General features: G+C 51.8%; 1 protein-coding gene across 2 annotated transcripts in view; it reads right to left on the bottom strand.

Moving 5' to 3' along the window:
* Positions 1–927: 927 nt before the first annotated feature.
* Positions 928–19,072, bottom strand: part of RNF157 (ring finger protein 157) — an 85,223-nt gene continuing 67,078 nt past the window's right edge. The window contains exons 18-20 of one of the 2 annotated variants that reach the window (XM_054047866.1): positions 18,450–18,560; positions 6,555–6,595; positions 3,386–3,475 (exon numbers count right to left, since the gene is read on the bottom strand). In XM_054047866.1, the coding sequence (XP_053903841.1) occupies positions 6,555–6,595; positions 18,450–18,560 (152 nt within the window). In that variant the 3' untranslated portion in view covers positions 3,386–3,475. Of the gene's footprint in view, positions 3,476–6,554; positions 6,596–18,449; positions 18,561–19,072 lie in introns of both variants that reach the window. The other variant, XM_054047865.1, reaches the window with a different exon arrangement.

The raw sequence follows: 19,072 nt of genomic DNA on the forward strand, positions 1-19,072 counted from the left end.
AAACTGAGTTTACCATATTACCCTGCAGCGGGTCAGCTTTGACCTTAACCTGCACCGACGGGACGTGCTGCCCAGCACTACAAGTTACAATTTGTGTGCTTCGGGGTGCCCCTGTCAGGCAGAATCTTTAGCCTTTGGAGAGATTGGGGATCCCCTCCCCTTAGCTGGTCACTCAGGCCAAGGGGAAATCCTGCCACAGAAATGCAACATGGAAGCTGTTTCTTAAGGGCCAGATTCCAAACACCTGCAGCCCCCATTGGCTTCAGTGGAACTTGCAGCTGTTCAGCAGATTTCAAGAGCCTAAAGGGATAAGAGCTCTTTGCCCAGAGGAAGCAGCAGTAGCACTGGCTGAGCCCTGGCCCGGCGCCTTAGAAAAGGTTAAAAATGGACCAGAAAACTGTAAAGGCAACGGACCCCTTCCCTGTGCAAACACAACCCACAATTCCAACTAGTGGCTGCACCTCCCATGTAAACAGGTTTATTCACTGTTAGAACCATGCAGCAATACGTACATATTGCATCACGGCCTTTGCCAAGTGCACCGGTGTGTATACGGGGTGTACATCCCCCCCACCCTGGTGCATGCACCCGCAGGAATAGAATCACTCTGCCGTTGCAGGTTGGGATCGTGCCTCCCGTGTTCTACTCCAAGGATCACTCTGGGCTCTGCATGGTGAGAGTCACAGACATGCATGACCTCGGGTCTGACCGCCTTCCTCCTCCTGCGGGAAAGAGCGGAGGCCCCAGAAACGTGGGGTCCATCACGCTCAGCCCGACCAGACACACAGCTGTAGCATGGAGAAAAAAGAGCGTAGGGAAGACAATGGGGATGGGTGGGTTCTATCTGCTATTGGTTCATCTGTCTATCGTATTCTACAGCAATGGGCCAAAAGGCTCCAACTCCCAAAAAGCTACGACTACTACTACTGTCGATTGCTGCAGTGTTTTTATTGAGGGGTATTTCGGGTAGGAAATATAACAAAGACTCAGATGATTCCTGGCATCCCGTCTGCACCTGCCCTTGGACTTCTCAAAGGGCCCCTTGGTAACTGCGGGAGAAGCCCGCCAAAAAGCGGCGCCCCCAATTTTTTTTTTACAACGGCCATGTGCTGGGAGAGAGAGGGCGTCTGAGCCGCCGGCAGGCAGCCCAGGGGTTCCCCTGGGTCAGTGCGCCACCAGCAGCCCAGGGGAACCCCTGGGTCAGAGCTGCCGCACGGATCCCCGTGTCGGGGGGTGGGGAGCTGCTGCGGGGGGGTGCCTCAGGGCAAGGGGGGGAGCTGCCATGGGGGGGCGTCTCAGGGCGGGGGGGAGCCTCAGGGTGGAGGGGAGTGGGGAGCTGCAGCAGGGTTGGGGGGGGAGGCGCAAGGTGGAAGTTTCGCCTAGGGCGCGAAACTTCCTTGCACCGGCCCTGGCCGCTGGGGGGGGGGGTCTGCTACGCTTTGCCCCGCCTTATCCTGCATTCTTAAAGCCCCCCCCCCCCCCTTTGGGCTCAATCTGTGCCCTTCGCCACGCTGCTCCAAGACTAACAGGTCAGAAATCGAAAGAAAAACCGAGGAGTGAAAAGTGGGGGTGGAGTGGGAGGAACGGTACCAGCGGTTGGAGGTCGGGGGGCGACGCAGCGCACACGTCCTTGTTTGCCGACGCTCTCGGCAAGGTGCTTTAGAGAGATGGAACAAAGAGAGGGGCTGAGTTTGTCTCTGCAATTGTTCCGGACAGAGGGGCGTCGGCTTGCGCTGAGCCCCCTCCAGCTGAGACGAATGGAGCCAGCATGGCGGCAGTTTGGAGGATGTGGAAAAGTCCCTTCACCATCTCTGAGAGGCTGGCTGTTGGGCCCCTGCTGTGGCTTTCATTGTAGGGAACTAGGTTACCATTTCCCTGCCCCAGATCCTCTAGTTAAATACCAGACAGAAGCAAAGGCTGAAGATTAAGAAGTGAGCCCCCACTTCCAGGCCAATAATTGCCCTTCCTCTGATCTCTTGCTGAGTCATGGCTCAGAGCAGGGGAGCTGGGTTATTGCTTGGGTTGGTTTTGCAGCAGGAAGAAAGGCCTGGAGCTGCAGGATGGCAGAGGGAGGAGGGTAAGGGGGACCGAGGGGATATTTTGAAGGTGTGAAATCAGCCGCATTTAAAGCACGAATTTGGAGGCTTGATCCTCACGTGTCGGTGTCGGGGTAAAGATATCACCAACTGGCAGGGCAAGGGAGGGCTGAGCAAATGTGAATATGCACTCACACTCACGTGCACATACGTGCTTCAGGGTCCATGCACACTGGCATGTACACAAGCCTACATATGCACAGTCTTTTGCACGCTTAAGTGCACCTACTCAGGTATGCCAGCTCTCATTTGTAAGCTCACCTGCTTGCATGCACCAGCACAGATGTCCCCATGGGTGTGTGCGAGCCTGCCCCTCGGAGGATCATCACGAGCACGGGCAGCCGAATCCTGGTCCCACTGAAGGCAATGGCCACGTTCCCATTGACTTTAACGAGATCAGGATTTAGCCTTACATGGCTCAGGCCTTAGGGAAACTTACACCGGCAGAATGCGTGTAGCTGAGCGAGCGAGGTGGATACTGCACGCTTGCGAGGTAGATGAATGTGAGCTACATGCAGATGGACACGGAGGGAGAGCCTGCCCATGGGCAGGTAGGCTTGCTCCCAGTCATGCTCCTCTCTTAACCAACTGCCAAGTGCAGGCGGCACCCACCTCTCCAACCCGGAGACGAACGCTCGTTCCCCTCCCCCACTTCCCTGGAGGGAGGCCCTCGCTGTCATGCAGACCTCCCACCCTGGAACATCTCCTGCGGGGTCACGCACGCAGACCTTTCAGCGCTGCCCTGGGGCCCAGCTGAGAAGCTAGAGGCTCAAACTATCAGTGAAGACTGGAGAGAAGAGGCAGGAGTGGGGGAAGGGCGCAAAACATCAGCTCTTTCCTCCCCTATTCCCTGGTCACCACATTGAAGAGGACAGGAGTGGGCGGAGAGAGAACCAACTAGCCCTTGGCTACAGCACGTGGATAGATGTCAGGAGGAGACTGGAAAGCCTCAGACCTGGGTAGCCACTCTTCCTTAATTCAAACAAAACCGGTTCTGCTGTGATCACGGTGAGCCCAGTTTGTCTTAGCATAAATATCGGGAAAGGGTCCACAGAGAGGAGCAATGAGACGTCCAGTTCAATTGTGTAAAAATCAGTATCGCTACATCGGCTGGATTTGAGGTGTTAATGCCCACAGAGCTGCTGCTCTGCGTTTCTTTAGTGCTGGGGAAGTGTGGTGGGGGGGGGGCTTTGCCCTCCCTCCAGTGTGATGCTGGAATGAGCATGCAGTCCCAGAGAGGGTGGAGTCTCTTCAGACAGCCAGCGGGCCCATCATGCACTGCATATCTTCCTCCTCTTCCAGGTTGATGCTGCTGGAAGGCAGATGGTGCCTCTGGGCTGGTCTGCGGGTCAGGGCATTGTCATCTGACCCCTTGATACCTGGAGAAAAGAAGACAGCGATTACACACTGCACAGAGGTGCCCACTGTCAGCAGAGAGCAGGGGACCTCCGAGATACCATTTGATATTTTAAATCTGGGCACAGCGTGGAATTGCCCAATAGTTGAAGAAGGATGGGACAGCTGCAGGGAGCTGGGGAAGCAGCTCTGCTAACAGCTGGGTTTTGGACTCTTTTTTTGCAACATTACAGCGGGCTGGTCTCCTCACTGGGCCCCATTTTAGCCAAACTTCTAGAAGTTCATAGCCAGGGGCAGAATTTCAGGTAGACGTGTGAGTTCACAGACAGCGGCGCTCCAATGAGTCCCACGTTGCTTCAGCGCTTTGCAAACTACCAGTGGGGATTCCAGCTAGGGGGAGAACCTCATCTTACAGCAACCCGTTCTGGGAAAAATGACTTCACTCTAACTGGCTTCCACCAGACGAAAAACTGCTGCCTCAAAGCGGGGCTGGTTGCGGCAGGACAAAGATCGCCCAGGCTCCTTGGTGTGGAAATGACTGGGATACGCTAGTGCTCGCTTCAATCAAAATGTACAATGGCAACAACAAGCCATTGTATGTCTTAATTACCTGGCTTCTGAACAGAGCCTGCAGTTGTAGATAAACTAAAAACATAACCGCCGTGCTGAGCTGGGATTTTTGCTTAGTGCAGGAAGCGTGTGTCTGTGTTAATTTAGGCCAAAGGTATTACACTTTTGCCCAGGAAATTTATGGTGCTTAGCCTGCCTACAGCACAATGCTAAACGAGGCGACTAACTCCCGTGAGTTTACATCAAGGTTCACAAGCCTTGGAGAGTTTTGCTCCAGAATCAAAATGGCACCACCCCCATTGTTTGTTTATTTGCTGACAGAACAAAGAAACATCCCAGAAGAAGGGGGTTCTCCCACCGCTCTGCCCCTGAGACCTGGAAATCTACTTCAGCAGCAGCAGGCCTTGCAGAGACACAAAACTAATCCTGAAAGGGCAATGTGTACGTCACATCGTGGGGCCACCACAATCCCAGCCTGATGCCACCGCTGAAAGCTACCATGGAGAAGCAGCGTCAGGAGAGCACCTGGGATTGTTTTCTGGCTGTCGGCAAGGTCCCTGCAAATACTGGGCCACGCAAATCCAGGGTGTAGCTCCACTGACTGCCATGAAATTACATTAGGGATGAATTTGGTCCATCAACTGCTTGCCCCTTCCTTCCTGGCTGCTGGGAAGATGGAGAGGGATCCCAGGGTTTAGCATTTTCCCCACCACTTTGTGTGCATTATGGAGAGGACTTGGGCCACCTGCCCAAGACTAGGTAGGGCATAAGATGCTCCTCTTAGATCTGTTGGCCTCTCACAGCCACACGTGGGGCCAGAGCCAAAGGCTGCCTATCACTGCTCTAGGTACACATGGGATTTTTTCAGGATTAAAGGTCACTGACTTCATATGTACTTTCTCACGGCATAAAGTCAACAGAAATCAGTCAAATCCAGCAGGTTTGGGGAGGCTGAAGACCTTAACTGCTAATGCACACAAAGAGGTCAACAGGATTCTCAGGCTATAAAATGGGGATGTTGATGGGGAGTAGAAGGGCTCTGTTCAGACCTACAACCCTAGGTTTTCAAAGCAATGCACAGCGATTTCAGGTCAGATTGTTAAAGGTACCGTATTTAAGTCCCTATCACCAATTGATTTCAAATGGGAGATAGGCACCTAACTACCTATAAAACGCTGGTCCTTATAGTCCACAAGAGAGAAATGGTTTCAAACCCCACAGGAACTGCTTAGAAAAGGGAAGCGGGGTGATTTGGGGGTTAAAGCACTGGACTGGGATTCAGGAGACCTGGATTCAGTTCCAGACTCTGCCACCGACTCTCTGTGTGACCTTGGGAAAGTCACTGCTCTCACTGAACCCTTAGACTTCAATAGCGCCAGATCAGGCCTAGTCCTCTGGGCCCAGCTCTCAGCTCCTCATCTGTGAACAGTGGAAAATAACAACACTCCCTTTGTGTGCCTTGTCTATTTAGATCAGGGATTCTCAAACTGGGGGTGGGACCCCTCAGGGGGTCGCAAGCTATCAGCCTCCACCCCAAACCCCGCTTTGCCTCCAGCATTTATAATGTGTTAAATATATAAACAAGTGTTTTTATTTATAAGGGGGGGGGTCACACTCGGAGGCGTGCTACGTGAAAGGGGTCACCAGTACAATAGTTTGAGAACCACTGATTTAGATGGTCAGGTCATTGGGGGCAGGGACTCTCTCTCACTGTGTGTACATACAGCACCCAGCACACTAGGGGTCTTCGGGCCTCACTGCAATGTAAATAATAAAATAAGAGATTAACATTAACAGAGACACGTCCCCTGTTGGGCTAGTTAGCCCCAACGAGGCCAAACCGAGTATGAATTGGAAGATCTCTCCAGGGAGAAACCATTTTGCCAGATTAACTCCAACACGAACCAGAACCTGCCCTCCCCATCCAAAGCAATATTCCATTATGCCATGGAGGGGTAATTTATTCCCCTACAAACCACCCCAGGGTATTATTTTAGGTTGGTTGGTTTTTTGCACTGGGAGTGGCTTTTTCCCTTTGCATGTGGATGGGTAGCACACGCCGGCAGAACTCACCAAAGCCTTCACTGTTTGTTTTTAAACCACAGCCAGTGGCGGGGGCCGGAGGAGAGCAGCCCAGCTTCAGAATAAGCCCCCCAACATACGACCGGTCTTTCGTGCTGAATCCAAGCAGCAGGCCCCATTCTCCATTGTCCTGAACTTTGCGGCATCTGTTATGCCAGTGCCAAGTGGGTGAAACGTTCTGCTCCAGGAGTGTTTGACGCCCACTGTGCATTGGTGTCAGTGACGACCCCAGGTGCAGAGCAGTGGAGATCCAGGCTCACCGGGTTTGGAAAACCCCTCATGTTCTCAAGGGGACGGGCTCACCATCAAGGCGTACAGGGGCGGGGCCAGATTTTTTTCCCCATTAATTGTGGCCTGGGGGCAATTTTGCTCATCAAGAGAAGTCTAAAAAAAAAAGAATCAAACAGTAAAAGGAGAGGGAGGGTTGTTCGGACTTTGCATATCTCATACCTATTCGTCAATGTTTATAGGGCAGGACTCCGGAACCGCGGCTGTTCAGTGGAAAAGACCAAAAGCAAATGGTGAACAAAAGACACACGCACAAAACAGAAACAGCAATACACAGGAGGTTCGTTACTCTGTGATCCTTGTATCACTGCAGGAAGTTCTCCATGCAAACCCCACCACGCCCCGGCTGAGTTAACACAAGGCTCTGGCACCGTGCTCCAGCTCCGACGATGTTCCTTAGAGATCATCTGAGTTGGCCGTGATGGGAGAAATGGAAGGAACCCACCCTGGCTCCCTACTGGGTGGAAGGGATAGAAGTGGCACCCAGCGGGCATTGTATTCCACACGTCATGCCATTAAAACTGCTGGGTTGGGAAACAAAGCCCATCAAAGCCACACGTTCTAGCACGGCATTACCACTCCACTCTACAAGCTGAATGGCATGTTCACAGCATATAAACGCCCCAGTTTACAGTGGAGTTCTCCACCGATTACCACAGACAGGAGTGCACGGTTAAATCTAATGGAAGAGAGAACCGCAAAAGACGAGTCTTGAGGACAGGGCCTGGACAGCTCACGTCTACGAGCCAGGCTTCTTTTATAAAGAGAGAGACAGACTTCCCCACTGGGAGTTCTTCCTCCCAAACTCCTGTCCATCCCCGGGATCTGCATGGCTCCCTCACATCTGTCCCCGACTGCCAAAGAGAAAAACAAATGTGTCCTTGTGAAAAAAGATTACACAGCTTGGGCTCACTTCTGGTTTGGGAGCGTTTGGATGCAGCTGCACCCTGAACATTCCTGCCACCAAACCCAGTGGGCCTGATTCTGATCGCACCTGCCCTGGTTTTGCACCAGTGTATCTCCACTGATGTCAATAGAGATATTCCTGATTTAACCCAGTGTAAATGAAAACAGAGTTAGCCCCATGGAGTTCACACTCCACAGACTTTCTGTGGGGGATGCCTGCAAGGTGCAGGGATCAAGTGGTCCAAGAGGGTGTTTTCAAAGGACCGAACGTAGGTAGAAGCCCAAATCCTGCAGAATTTGAGTGGGAGATCAGCACCCAACTCCCATGGAACTCTGACAATACATACCCAGGAACCCTCTCATGCGTCCTCTGCCACTGGAATTACTCTGGGAAAATCCACTGTTGGGAAAACCTTTGTTTGTGAAGTGCCTTGGGGCCATTTTCTCCCGGACCCTGGGCACTAAGTAGTCAAACACTTGTCTGTACAATGTATTATAGTATATGTATTACACCACAGACCCCAAAGTGATTGAGAAACTATGGGCCTGATCCTATTGCTACTCACTTAAATAGAAGTAGGACCACATGCTAGATCAGGGGTGGGCAAACTTTTTGGCCCGAGGGCCACATCGGGGTGGGGAGATTGCTTGCAGGGCCATGAATGTAGGGCTGGGGCAGGGGGTTGGGTTGCGGGAGGGGTGCGGAGTGCGGCAGGGGGTTGGGGTGCAGGCAGGGGGCTCAAGGCAGGGGTGTGGGGTGCAGGCAGAGGGTTCCTGGCAGGGAGTTGGGGTGCAGGAGGGGTTCAGGGTGAGGGCTCCAGCCCGGCACCGCTTACTTGGAGCGGCTCTGGGGTGGCAGCGGCATCCAGTGTAAGACTCATGAATGAAATTGTTTTTGGTTGTTTACTTTATTGGTGTGGCTTCATAAGTAAAGTTTTGTGAGTGAAACAATGTTCGTTCATAGGGCCGGTTACCCCAATAACTGGCTAATTAACAGTTAAGATGCTTGTTAAGAGCCATAGCTGTTCAGTCAGCTGCCTTTGTGGGTTTCACTATCAATCCAATTCCTGCTTAAATCACCGAGACTTGCACTGTTTCAGTATTGTAACTTCTGTTCACCATTTATTACACTTGCCTACAGTGTAACTTCTGTTCACTGTTTGCCATCCACTATACTTGTCCATATTGTAATTCAAACCCCATTTTAAAATGCTTACTCCATTTTGTAAGGGCTTGCTGCAACCTTCATTTTTGCAAACCCTGCTGTAATCTTATTAGTTTAGTTTAGATGTGTGAATGAGGGATGTATGGATGATGAAATCAACCTCCAGCCCCAGCCTGTCCTAATTAAATAGAGTTCAAACACCAACGGCTGAAGATGCAGACAAGAGCCCTAACACAGTAAGAAGAATCCACCCTAAAAAGAAAAGGTACAATAGAAGGAAGATCAAAGCCCGGTCCAAGGCTGAAAGTCATGTCTGCAATTGACAGGTGATCAATTACCAAACCCAGAGGCAGCGTGACACAGCAAGATCTATAGCCTCTGAATTCAAACTAAAGCCTACAAAAAGGATGGGTGAGATGGAAAACTTTGGAGGAGGGTAACATTCTGCTGCCAACATGGAAGGGCATCGGTGCATGCCCAACAGCTCAGCTCGTCCTTGTGCCCGGCTTTCCTGGCCAGTTAGCCGCCACAAGCTATGAACCCAAGCTGCAAAACGTGTGTGTGTGTGTGTGTGTGTGTGTGTGTGTGTATAAGGATTAAGATATTAGTTATTGGTCATAAATCAAATTGTTATCATAATAAATGTGGCATCTTTATCTTGTCCCCTTTAATAAGATCCTGCTAGTTTTTATTGGTATAACACCAGTGAGGCCAGGGCAGGCTCCCTGCCTGCCTGCCCTGGCCCCGCGCTGCTCCGGGAAGCGGATGGCACCACGTCCCTGCGGCCTCTGGGGGAGGGGGCATAGAGGGCTCCGCACGCCTGTGGGTACCTCCCCTGAAGCTCCCATTGGCCACGGTTCCCCATACACGGCCAATGGGAGCTTTGGGGGAGGTACCCACAGGCAAGGGGAGCCTGCAGTGCTCTCTCCCTCGCCCAGGGGCCACAGGGACGTGGTGCCGGCCGCTTCTGGGAGTGGTGTGGGGATGGCAATCCCGCGGGCCAGATTCAAAGCCCTGAGGGGCCAGATCCGGCCCGTAGTTTGCCCACCCCGTGCTAGAAGCACTGACACAAGGATCCCTTTTCCTGATCAGTGAATTGCAGCCCTTCTAATAATATGCTTACTTAGAGTATATTATTCAGCCCCTAGATGTCTCTGTGCTGTATTGTGTTCCAAACAGGGAGCGGCCTGGTAAACAAAGACGACAAAGCTAGAACTCAAGTTGGGTAAAAGCCTGTTTGTTTGGAACTGAGTTTGTAAGACTTTATTATTAATATTTTTAAACAAATGGCTCTTGCTTAAGACAGTGATTTCATATATTATGACAGCTATGACTGGGATCAAACAGATCAACTTTTAAAACAGTGAGCTGCAATATTACATATTTCCGGAGAGGAAGAGAATACCTCAGCCTTGTTTACCCAAGAGAGAGTTGTCCATACGAGATCTGCTGGATTCTCATTTTATATTGCAATGTCCAAAGATAATACTGGGCAATTTACTAAGCACACGCTCTTGGCCTTTAATGTAGCTATGCTTTGCTGAAAGAAGTGTTATGGCAGAAAGTAAATTTACATAAGCATCATGTAAACAGCGTGTGCTACCACCAGGCAGCTTTCTGTGGAGGGCTGTGTTGTGTACCTAGTGGAGTGAATTATTCTGAAAGTAAACAACCATCAAAATGAAACCGTATGACCTTGACTCTGAATTCACATCAGTGCAGTTTGACGTGGGCGTATTCCCATTGATTTCAGAGGAGGCACATCTGATCTGTACTGACAGGAGTTCAGAACTGGGCCCAATGGCCAAAATTTACCAGGCTTCTGAGCTAAATAAAGGATGCGTTACTCAAAGGTGTTGAGGCACTCATAGTTTCTTCCCAGTGCAGTAAATGGAGGTTGCCCTTGATCAGCAACTTGGAAAATGTAAGCCCTTAATAAAGGTTGCTATCTCCAGGGCCGGTGCTACCATTAAGGCAAACTAGGCGGTTGCCTAGGGCGCCAAGATTTGGGGGCGCCAAAAAGCGGTGCCTCCAAAAATTTTTTTACAGCGTTCTTGGGCTGGGCTGCCGGCGGCGCGCTGACACGTGCGGCTCAGACTCCCTCTCCCAGTGCAGCGGCCGCTCTATGCAATTATTGTCATTGCTGGTGGGGGCAGCGTGCTCAGGGAGGGGGTGTAGCAGAGGTGAGCTGGGGTGGGGAGCCCTGCAAGAGCTCCCCCCTCGCCCTGAGGCACCCCCCCCGTGGTAGCTCCCCACCCCAGCTCATCTCTGCTACGCCTCCTCCCCGAGCACGCGGTTGCCGCTCCACTTCTCCCACCTCCCAGGCTTGCGTCGCCAATCAGCTGTTTGGCGCTACAAGCCTGGGAGGGGAGGAGAATTAGAGCGGGGGTGGCGTGCTCGGGGAGGAGACGGAGCAGAGGTGGGCTGGGGTGGGGAGCTGCTGCACGCTCCCCGGGGAGGGGAACTGCCGGGGGGGGGGGGGAGGGTGCCTCAGGGCGGAGGTTGGGGAGGCGGGGAGCTGCCACAGGGCTCGGGGGGGGGGAGGAATGCAAGGTGGAAGTTTCGCCTAGGGCGGGAAACTTCCTTGCACCAGCCCTGGCTATCTCTGGACACCCACACTGCAAAATAAGGTCCCAGTTTAACTGAGATGTACACCAGGGATCGGCAACCTTTGGCATGCAACTCGCCAGGATCAGCCCCCTGGCGGGCCGGGCCGGTTTGTTTACCTGCCACGTCTGCAGATTCGGCCGATTGCGGCTCCCACTGGCCGTGGTTCGCCTTCCCAGGCCAATGGGAGCTGCTGGAAGCGGCGTGGGCCGAGGGATGTGCTGGCCACCGCTTCCTGCTGCCCCCATTGGCCTAGAGCTGCGAACCACGGCCAGTGAGAGCCACAATCAGCCGAACCTGTGGACGTGGCAGGTAAACAAACCAGCCCGGCCCGCCAGGGTGCTTACCCTGGCAAGCCGCGTGCCAAAGGTTGCCGATCCCTGGTGAACACCGTATATTGCAAAGTGTGTCCATTTAAACTGCCTGCTGGCTTTGGTCAGTAATACAGTACCTTCAAATCATTCCCCAACAGCAGAGTTATCTTTTGCTAATTGACATTAGAGGCCCAATTCTGATTTACACTAATGCCCCTTTACATCCCACTGTTTACACTCACTTTACAATGCTCTGGCATTTTTGCATCAAAGATTTGGTGCCGTTTTGTGGAATTCTATGTTTCTAATGTTAACTGATTTTCATTTCGAGGTTGAGCTACACAAATAAATCTCCAGGTCCCAGAGGTGACGGGCAAATAACAAGATGAGAAAATCCATGAGGCGTTAGACATTGCGTCACTAAGATAGCTCTTTATATAGAACTGGATTAGCGAGGAGAGTCCTTCAAAGATCAGAAGGCAGCATTCCACAGGGAGACTTGACACAGAGAAATATGGTATTGATTACATACACTCCCCACACCACCCCGACTTCATAGAACCACAGAAACGTAGCGCTGGCTGGGACCTCAACCGAATGGTTCCAAGGTTGCTCCAGTGTAGGGAGCCAGGGTGGCTTCCCTCCGAACCTGAGGGTAAAGTGCCTTTCCCTCAGCCAGAGTGGGCGGGGCCAGCCCAAGCTCGCTCCACCCCCCGGAAGGGGAGGGGTGGAACAGGAAGTATAAAGGGCGGGGCCCTTAGCTCACTTAGGGCAGCACCAGGGAGGGAGGCAGACGCAGACCGTGGGCTGCTCCCTTCAGAGCCTGCTGCCACACCAGGGGAGGCCCTGGACCCATGGAAACCTCACCTGGAGGACGGACTGGGGCTGCCAGGACTGCCTGCTGCCGAGTACCCAGAGGAACTGGAGGAGCCGGAGGGGGAGCGGGAGCTGCCAGCAGCCGAGTACCCAGAGGAGCTGGAGGAGCCTGAGAGGGAGCCGGAGCTGCCAGCAGCAGACTACCCCGACGCACTCACGGGACCAGAGGGATTCGGGCGAGCAATCAGGTAGGAAGTAGCCCAGGGACAGAGCTGCACAGTGGTGAGTCTATGTAGCGGGACGACCCCGCTGACCCAGTGGTGGGACCCTCGTTCTGCCACTGTCAGGGCCCTGGGCTGGAGCGCAGTGGTGTAGGGCGGGCCTGCGTTCCCCTACCCGGCAGAGCCACGCCGGGACCTTAGCCGGCGCTCCCCTGCCTGAGGGGCGCGCTACTGACCTTAGCCGGCGCTCCCCTGCCTGAGGGGCGCGCTACTGACCTTTGCCGGCGCTCCCCTGCCTGAGGGGCGCGCTACAGACTCTGGCTGGCGGCCGCCCCGCCGCTAATTCCCCGCTGACGGAGGCGTGACCCAGACCGGCCAGTGACCTCGTAGCTCTCCACCGCCCCCTAGCGGGTAGGTGGGCCGACGCCGATAACATCCAGCTAGTATCTTAAGAACCCTAGGATGAATTTCATCAGGCCCTGCTGTCTTGACTACATCTAACTTATCTACATTTTCTTTAGCCTGCTCTCTCCCTGCTTTGGCTTGCATTCCTACCCCCTTGTTGTTAATATTAATTACACTGGGTATCTGGTCACCATTAACCTTCGTAGTGAAGACTGAAGCAAAATAGGCATTAAACACCTCAGCCTTTTTGATGTCGTCGGTTATTAGCTCTCCTTCCCTGCTCAGTTGATGGCCTACCCTTTCCTCCGTCTTTCTCTTGCTTCAATGGTCTTTTGATCAGATCCATAATGACTAACTCTTGGAAGAGCATCCAGAATAGAAGTTAGCCATTTGAAATAAGCCTGCTGCAAAAATGTGTATGCTTCTAGTACCTTGCATAATTACAACAAGGGCCCCGGCCTGACTTTAAATCTGCTGAAGATACAGAATAGCCTGTCATGTTTATTTAAACCTCGTCCCCGCTGTGAGGTCGGCAGTGTAACCGAGACCCTCCTGTGCTGTATCAAGTCTCCCTGAGGGATGCTGCCTTGTGATCTTTCCAAGGATGCTTCTACCTAATTCTCCTCTAAAAAGACATCCACAGCAGTGAAAGGAGTGATCAAGTGTCTCTGCTTTCATGTATTATTTCCAAGGCTGGCCATTTATCATTGAAAAAAGTCATTGGTTTAACATGGCAGCCTCCCTCCAACCCCCACACCCCAAATTACAGAAAAACACAGGGAGGGGAGCTCTGGGTCAACACCGTTTTGGGCAAAGTTCTTTATCTTTCAATAAAAAATAAATTCCACCATTTAAAAATCCACGTCATTTTTGGATGCTGCACAACACTGGATGTTAACAGATTCACATTGATGAGAACTGACAGAACGTTGCTCAGCCACGCGCTGCCTGGAGGTGGAAAGACCACAATGCCTTGTGAAAACACCACAAGGGGCAAGGTTTTTGTCACAAACCCCATGAATGTGACAAACAAAGCCTTACACAGTTCAACAGTAGCGTAGTCACGGCTTTCAATCGCCTCCAGTAACCTGGACGCAATCAGAGCTGCCCACGCAATTTTCCTGAAATTGTTGGACGTGCACATTATGACAGCGGCTGGGTGCATTGAATCTGCAGAAGAGAAGCTCAGGTTTTCCCTGTTCTGAATAGCTGGCTACTTCTTGCTGTGCATGCTGCTTTCTGCATCCATTATCTCAATTTTTAGGTAGATGTGTGGAATGCAAACCACATCTCTTTCCAAAAAACGTAGCTGTCTTCAAGGTCAGTTTTGTTTCAATGCAAAGTAAATTGGAATAGGTAATTCATTGAGATTAAATGCACACCAAGCTCTTGCTGCTGGTGGTGCATAAGGCAAAGAGAAGACAGTCCAGGGTTGGGATGGGTGCGGCAGAGCGAACCCCACAGCAGAAGGGGTATTATAAAATAGAGACTGAAACTGATAAAGAAACAGGACATTTTTCTCATTGTCTCCACCTCTTTTTGTGCATCAAGATCGACACCTGAATATAGGTGGGGCAGATCCTCAGCTGGTGGGAAACTGACTTCAGTGGAGCTTGTACACCAGCGGAGGATCTGGCCTAGGCATGCCTGTACTGTACTGCAAAGAGTTGCTCTTTTTCTCTGATGATTCAATAACCTATTCAATAAAGGCCAGAGCTGATGTCCACTGAAATCAATGGGAGTCATTGGATCAGGCCTTAGATCTACTATGAATCATCTGTTCCATCAGGAATCACTCACCTCATGATTCATCACATAACTTCCTCTCATAGAATCATAGAAGATTAGGGTTGGAAGAGACCTCAGGAGGTCATCTAGTCCAACCCCCTGCTCAAAGCAGGACCAACCCCAACTAGATCATCCCAGCCAGGGCTTTGTCAAGCTGGGCCTTAAAAACCTCTAAGGATGGAGATTCCACCATCTCCCTAGCTAACCCATTCCAGTGCTTCACCACCCTCCTAATGAAATAGTTTTTCCTATATCCAATCTAGACCTCCCCTACTGCAACTTGAGACCATTGCTCCGTGTTCTGTCATCTGCTACCACGGAGAACAGCCGAGCTCCATCCTCTTTGGAACCCGCTTCAGGTAGTTGAAGGCTGCTATCAAATCCCCCCTCACTCTTCTTTTCTGCAGACTAAATAAACCCAATTCTCTCTGGACTGACTTCCTTTCCATCTGCACCTCCTCTATCTATCTCTAGAGATTTGTATTTCTATCGACGCTACCTACCCTCAGCATCTATTATCGGAGTCAACTTTTCACCAAAGAAACACTGTAGGAAGGAAACCCATAGAATAAACTCAGAACTAAGGAGGTAGGGGGAGAATAAAGGATTGGATCCTGGAGTAAAATGAAAACCCAGCCCCTGTTAAGCCAGCTGGCTTTCATGAAGAGCTCTACAGAGTAGGTTAGGAGTCACTCTGGGGAAGGGGAAAAGGAGGGATGTTGGTCAGAGACTGGAGAACAAGTTGAGAAGAAGAAACTCAGGCTCAGAACATGCACAGAGCCTCTGCCCCTAGTTGATCCACAGACACGGGGCAGGTCCGTGTGAGGAGGCTGGGACCGTGCGTATCTGTGGACAGGCAACCTTAAGGTGTTGTGCTCCATTGCGGTTCACGTATGCATTCCCCATCTCCCCCAGGTGAGTAGTGCTGTCTGCTTTGAAGCAGGAGATGGATTCAAGCAGAGATGCAGAGCGCCCCGAGCAGGGCTAGGAGACCCGTGCCACGCCCCACGCTCAAGGCAGGAGAGAGCTCTGCAATGGGACTCACAAGCAGCAAAGCCGCCAGACAGCCATGCAGGCTGGAGGATGGACACCACGTCTCGCGGCCGCGTACTCAGTGCCCAATTTATTCCACAAGGGCTCCTTAGATTTGGCCTTCTCCATGTACCATGAAACCCAGCAGGAGCTCCGCTCTGTAGAGCCAGATTCTGCTCTCGGTTCCGTGGATGCCAACCATGGCAGTAACACTACTGAACCCAATGTGGTTGCTCTGGATTCACAGCAGTGGAATACGGCAGAATTTGGCCCTGAGTATTTATTCAGCCTTCCTTATCTGCCACAACATGCTTCATTAGCAAAACCCCGGATTAGAAAGGTAACAACCACACCACCTTACCAAGACATTCAGGTAGGATGCTCCTGGCTCTGGGCTACTATGTGGAGTCACTTCTTACCAGATCCGGAGCATACAGGGAAGGAGCCGAGTGTCTGATTTGGCCCAATCATTCCCATCACCCCTGCATGTGGAAGCTTTAAACCAGCTGCCAGCCCAGGAGAAAGGCATTTGAATGCAGAATTTGCTGCCTTTACTGCAGGCTCTGTTCTATGACTGGACCCTATATTATCTCGACCTCTTGGCTGCATTTACCCAAGTGGAATAAATTGTAACAGAAATAGGACGGCTGCAACGGGAAAGGAGGAAGCACCAGCATTTTTTGGGTGGGGTGAAAGATTCCCCCACCCACAACAGCTAATAAAACTAGATCGTCTGGAGGTTTCTCCAAATATGTCAGGTCTACAGCCGTCAGGGAGTAACCTGATTTACAGATCTGGGGAAGGGGTGTATGGGAGGGATAGGCAGGGTTGCATTCAGCTTGTCCACAAATTTACTGATATGGGGCCAAAAATCAGTCTAGTGCTGTCAAGGGGTGAATTTGAACCAGCGCTGGGATCCAACACTCTTACTCTTTTCCCTTTCCCTGACACTGAACTGACAACTCCATCTTGCCCCCGTGACACTTAAGAAAGCAACCCTGATCCGTAGGAAAGATCCCACAGCAGCTCTGAAGTGTGATTCTTTATCCCCACGCCTACTCCCATCCAGACCCGTTCAGGGACTCTCAATAAATTTGTGACCGTTGAGCAACCCTGGGTGTGGGAAGGACAGAAGCATGGATTGAGAAAACTGTGTTGGGACAGAGTGAACATGAACTTTCACACAGATGGAGTCCAGTGAAAACAAACTCAAGAGACAAATACAGGAGAGACGGACCCGTAGTTAGTAAAAAAATGTGGCAGGAAGAAATGGAGAGAGAGAAAGAGTTAAGAAGTGGGGAGGAGAGATGGGTCTTTTGGGAGCTCCACTGGAGGAACAGTAAAACCAGCAATAACTAGACTGTTTACACCCATTCATTGGCTACCCCTCTATTCACCCACTTGGTGGATGGCACTTTCTGAAGCACTGGTGTTTAGATCAGAACAGGTCTACAGGATGCCTGGAAGCAACTGACCAGTGGCCACGGCTGGTTCTTTATTTTGGAAGGAGGAAGAGGGCCTGATGGAATTTTGTGCTGTTCTTTTGCCAAGTATGAAGGCTACTGGATGTCACAGACTATGAGCCAGATCAGCTGCTGGTACAAATCAGTGCGGCTCCGTTGAAGCTGACAGAACGACTCCAATTTACCCCAGCAGCCAATCAAGGCCTGTGTTACTAAAACAATCTATTTTCTGCTTACAAGCAGCACACGTTCCGACATCTAACCAGCAGACTCGCCGCTGCTGTGACTAAGATGCGGCCTACACGACGAAAAGCCACTGTGTTGGAAGAAGAACCAGTAACAACACAGTAGCCCCCGTCCCAGTTGAGACCCAGTCTGGCCAGGTAGTGTACACAGGCATGAACCACGTTCCCACCTTGCGGGACTTCAGCATGATTCAGGACCGTGGATAAAGCCTGGCTCCTGTCCGCATGACCAGACCAAAGCCGCTTTTCACTGCACTGCAGGCTAAGGGGCATAACTGCAGGTTACAACATGGGGGCTCTTCACTGGGAAGGTGGGACCCAAAGGCAGACACTGGCTGGTAAATAAACAAACGATGATCATCCAACAACCCTCCTCCATAAACTAGCAAAGCTGCCTAGGCGGGTAGAAACCCCCACCAAGCCAGCGTCATTCCTCACTCACGCTCAGCGAGCGCTGACAAAACCGGGAGAAGAGCAAAGCTTCTCACAGGACCTCCCGCCACTCGGCCTCCTAAGAGGTCTGTCCTACGGTGTATTTCTAGGTTCCCTTTTGGACCCTTTTCCTTAGAGGCCCAGAACAGCAGGTTTGGGAGCAGTCGGGAAAGGGGAGATCACTGATTTTCTCCCATGGCGCAGCCCTGTCTGGCTACAAAATACGGTATTGGGCTACAGGCCCCAGCTCCCTATCCCACCCTCTCACCTGAGGGCTGCATGGTTTGAAAAGGAGGTGGGGCTGGTTTGGCTTCAGGGCTCACCCAGTAAGCAACAGACGGCCGAGACCTACTGGCCACTCTGGTCAATAGAGGCAAAGGATTCATTTCACAGCCTTCCGTGACAACTCGAGCGGGAGCAGGAGACTTGCAGTGCTTCCCTGCCCCAGCGGCCCTGATCCAGGACTATGGTCATAAGAAGGTGGGCACTACAATGGAACATCTTCAGCCTGTTTCCAGATGATCTACTGCTCCCGGCTGCCTAGCTACACACACACATGCCTGTTGCAGCGGGAGAGGAGTGGGGAGTGAGAGATAGGGAGAGTGGAAATGCTGTCCCCTCCTCCCCCCAACCAAAGTTCATGTTCAGCAGACTGCCACTCACCAGGGAAGCAGGCCTCAGAGCACAGCTTATTGTCCAGCGCTTTCACGCTCGCGATGTCAATGTCATTGTTATTGTCACACTCCATACCTAGGAAAGCACCTGTCCTCTGGCCTGTAACGGAGTTAACGCAGTTAGAGAGGCAATTGGGTCCCCCCCTTGTAAAATAAAGGAGAGACGGAAATCAAATGCAATCGCATCGCTCTAAAAATGACAACGAGAACTACATGGGTAGAGAGTGGACAATAAGGAGTCAGATCCGTATGCGTGCGTTTGTTTCAAGCCATCCTGCTCCGTTTCCCCAGCCGCCTCCTTTCTTGTGCCATGACAACTGATGTCACCAAGGAGGGCTGCGGAATCCAGGAGGATACTTAACAGAAACATCTGTAAGAGCAGTAATTATGCAGGTGAAAAGGCAGAGAAGAGGGTAGCTAGGAAAAGCTAAAGAAAGCAGCTAGTAAGATTACTCCCTGTCCATGCTCTGGTCTGTATCTGATGCATTTCTGAATATGGGGATGTGGGCTGGAAAATAAAAACGAACACAGTCGACTCTCACTGTGCTGATCGGCGGAGATAACCACGGCCACCTCCCCCAAAATACAGACTGCTGGCAACCTCTCCCCACT

The sequence above is a fragment of the Malaclemys terrapin genome, chromosome 13 (assembly GCF_027887155.1).
Source record: "Malaclemys terrapin pileata isolate rMalTer1 chromosome 13, rMalTer1.hap1, whole genome shotgun sequence".
In the NCBI taxonomy this organism is placed as follows: domain Eukaryota; kingdom Metazoa; phylum Chordata; order Testudines; family Emydidae; genus Malaclemys; species Malaclemys terrapin.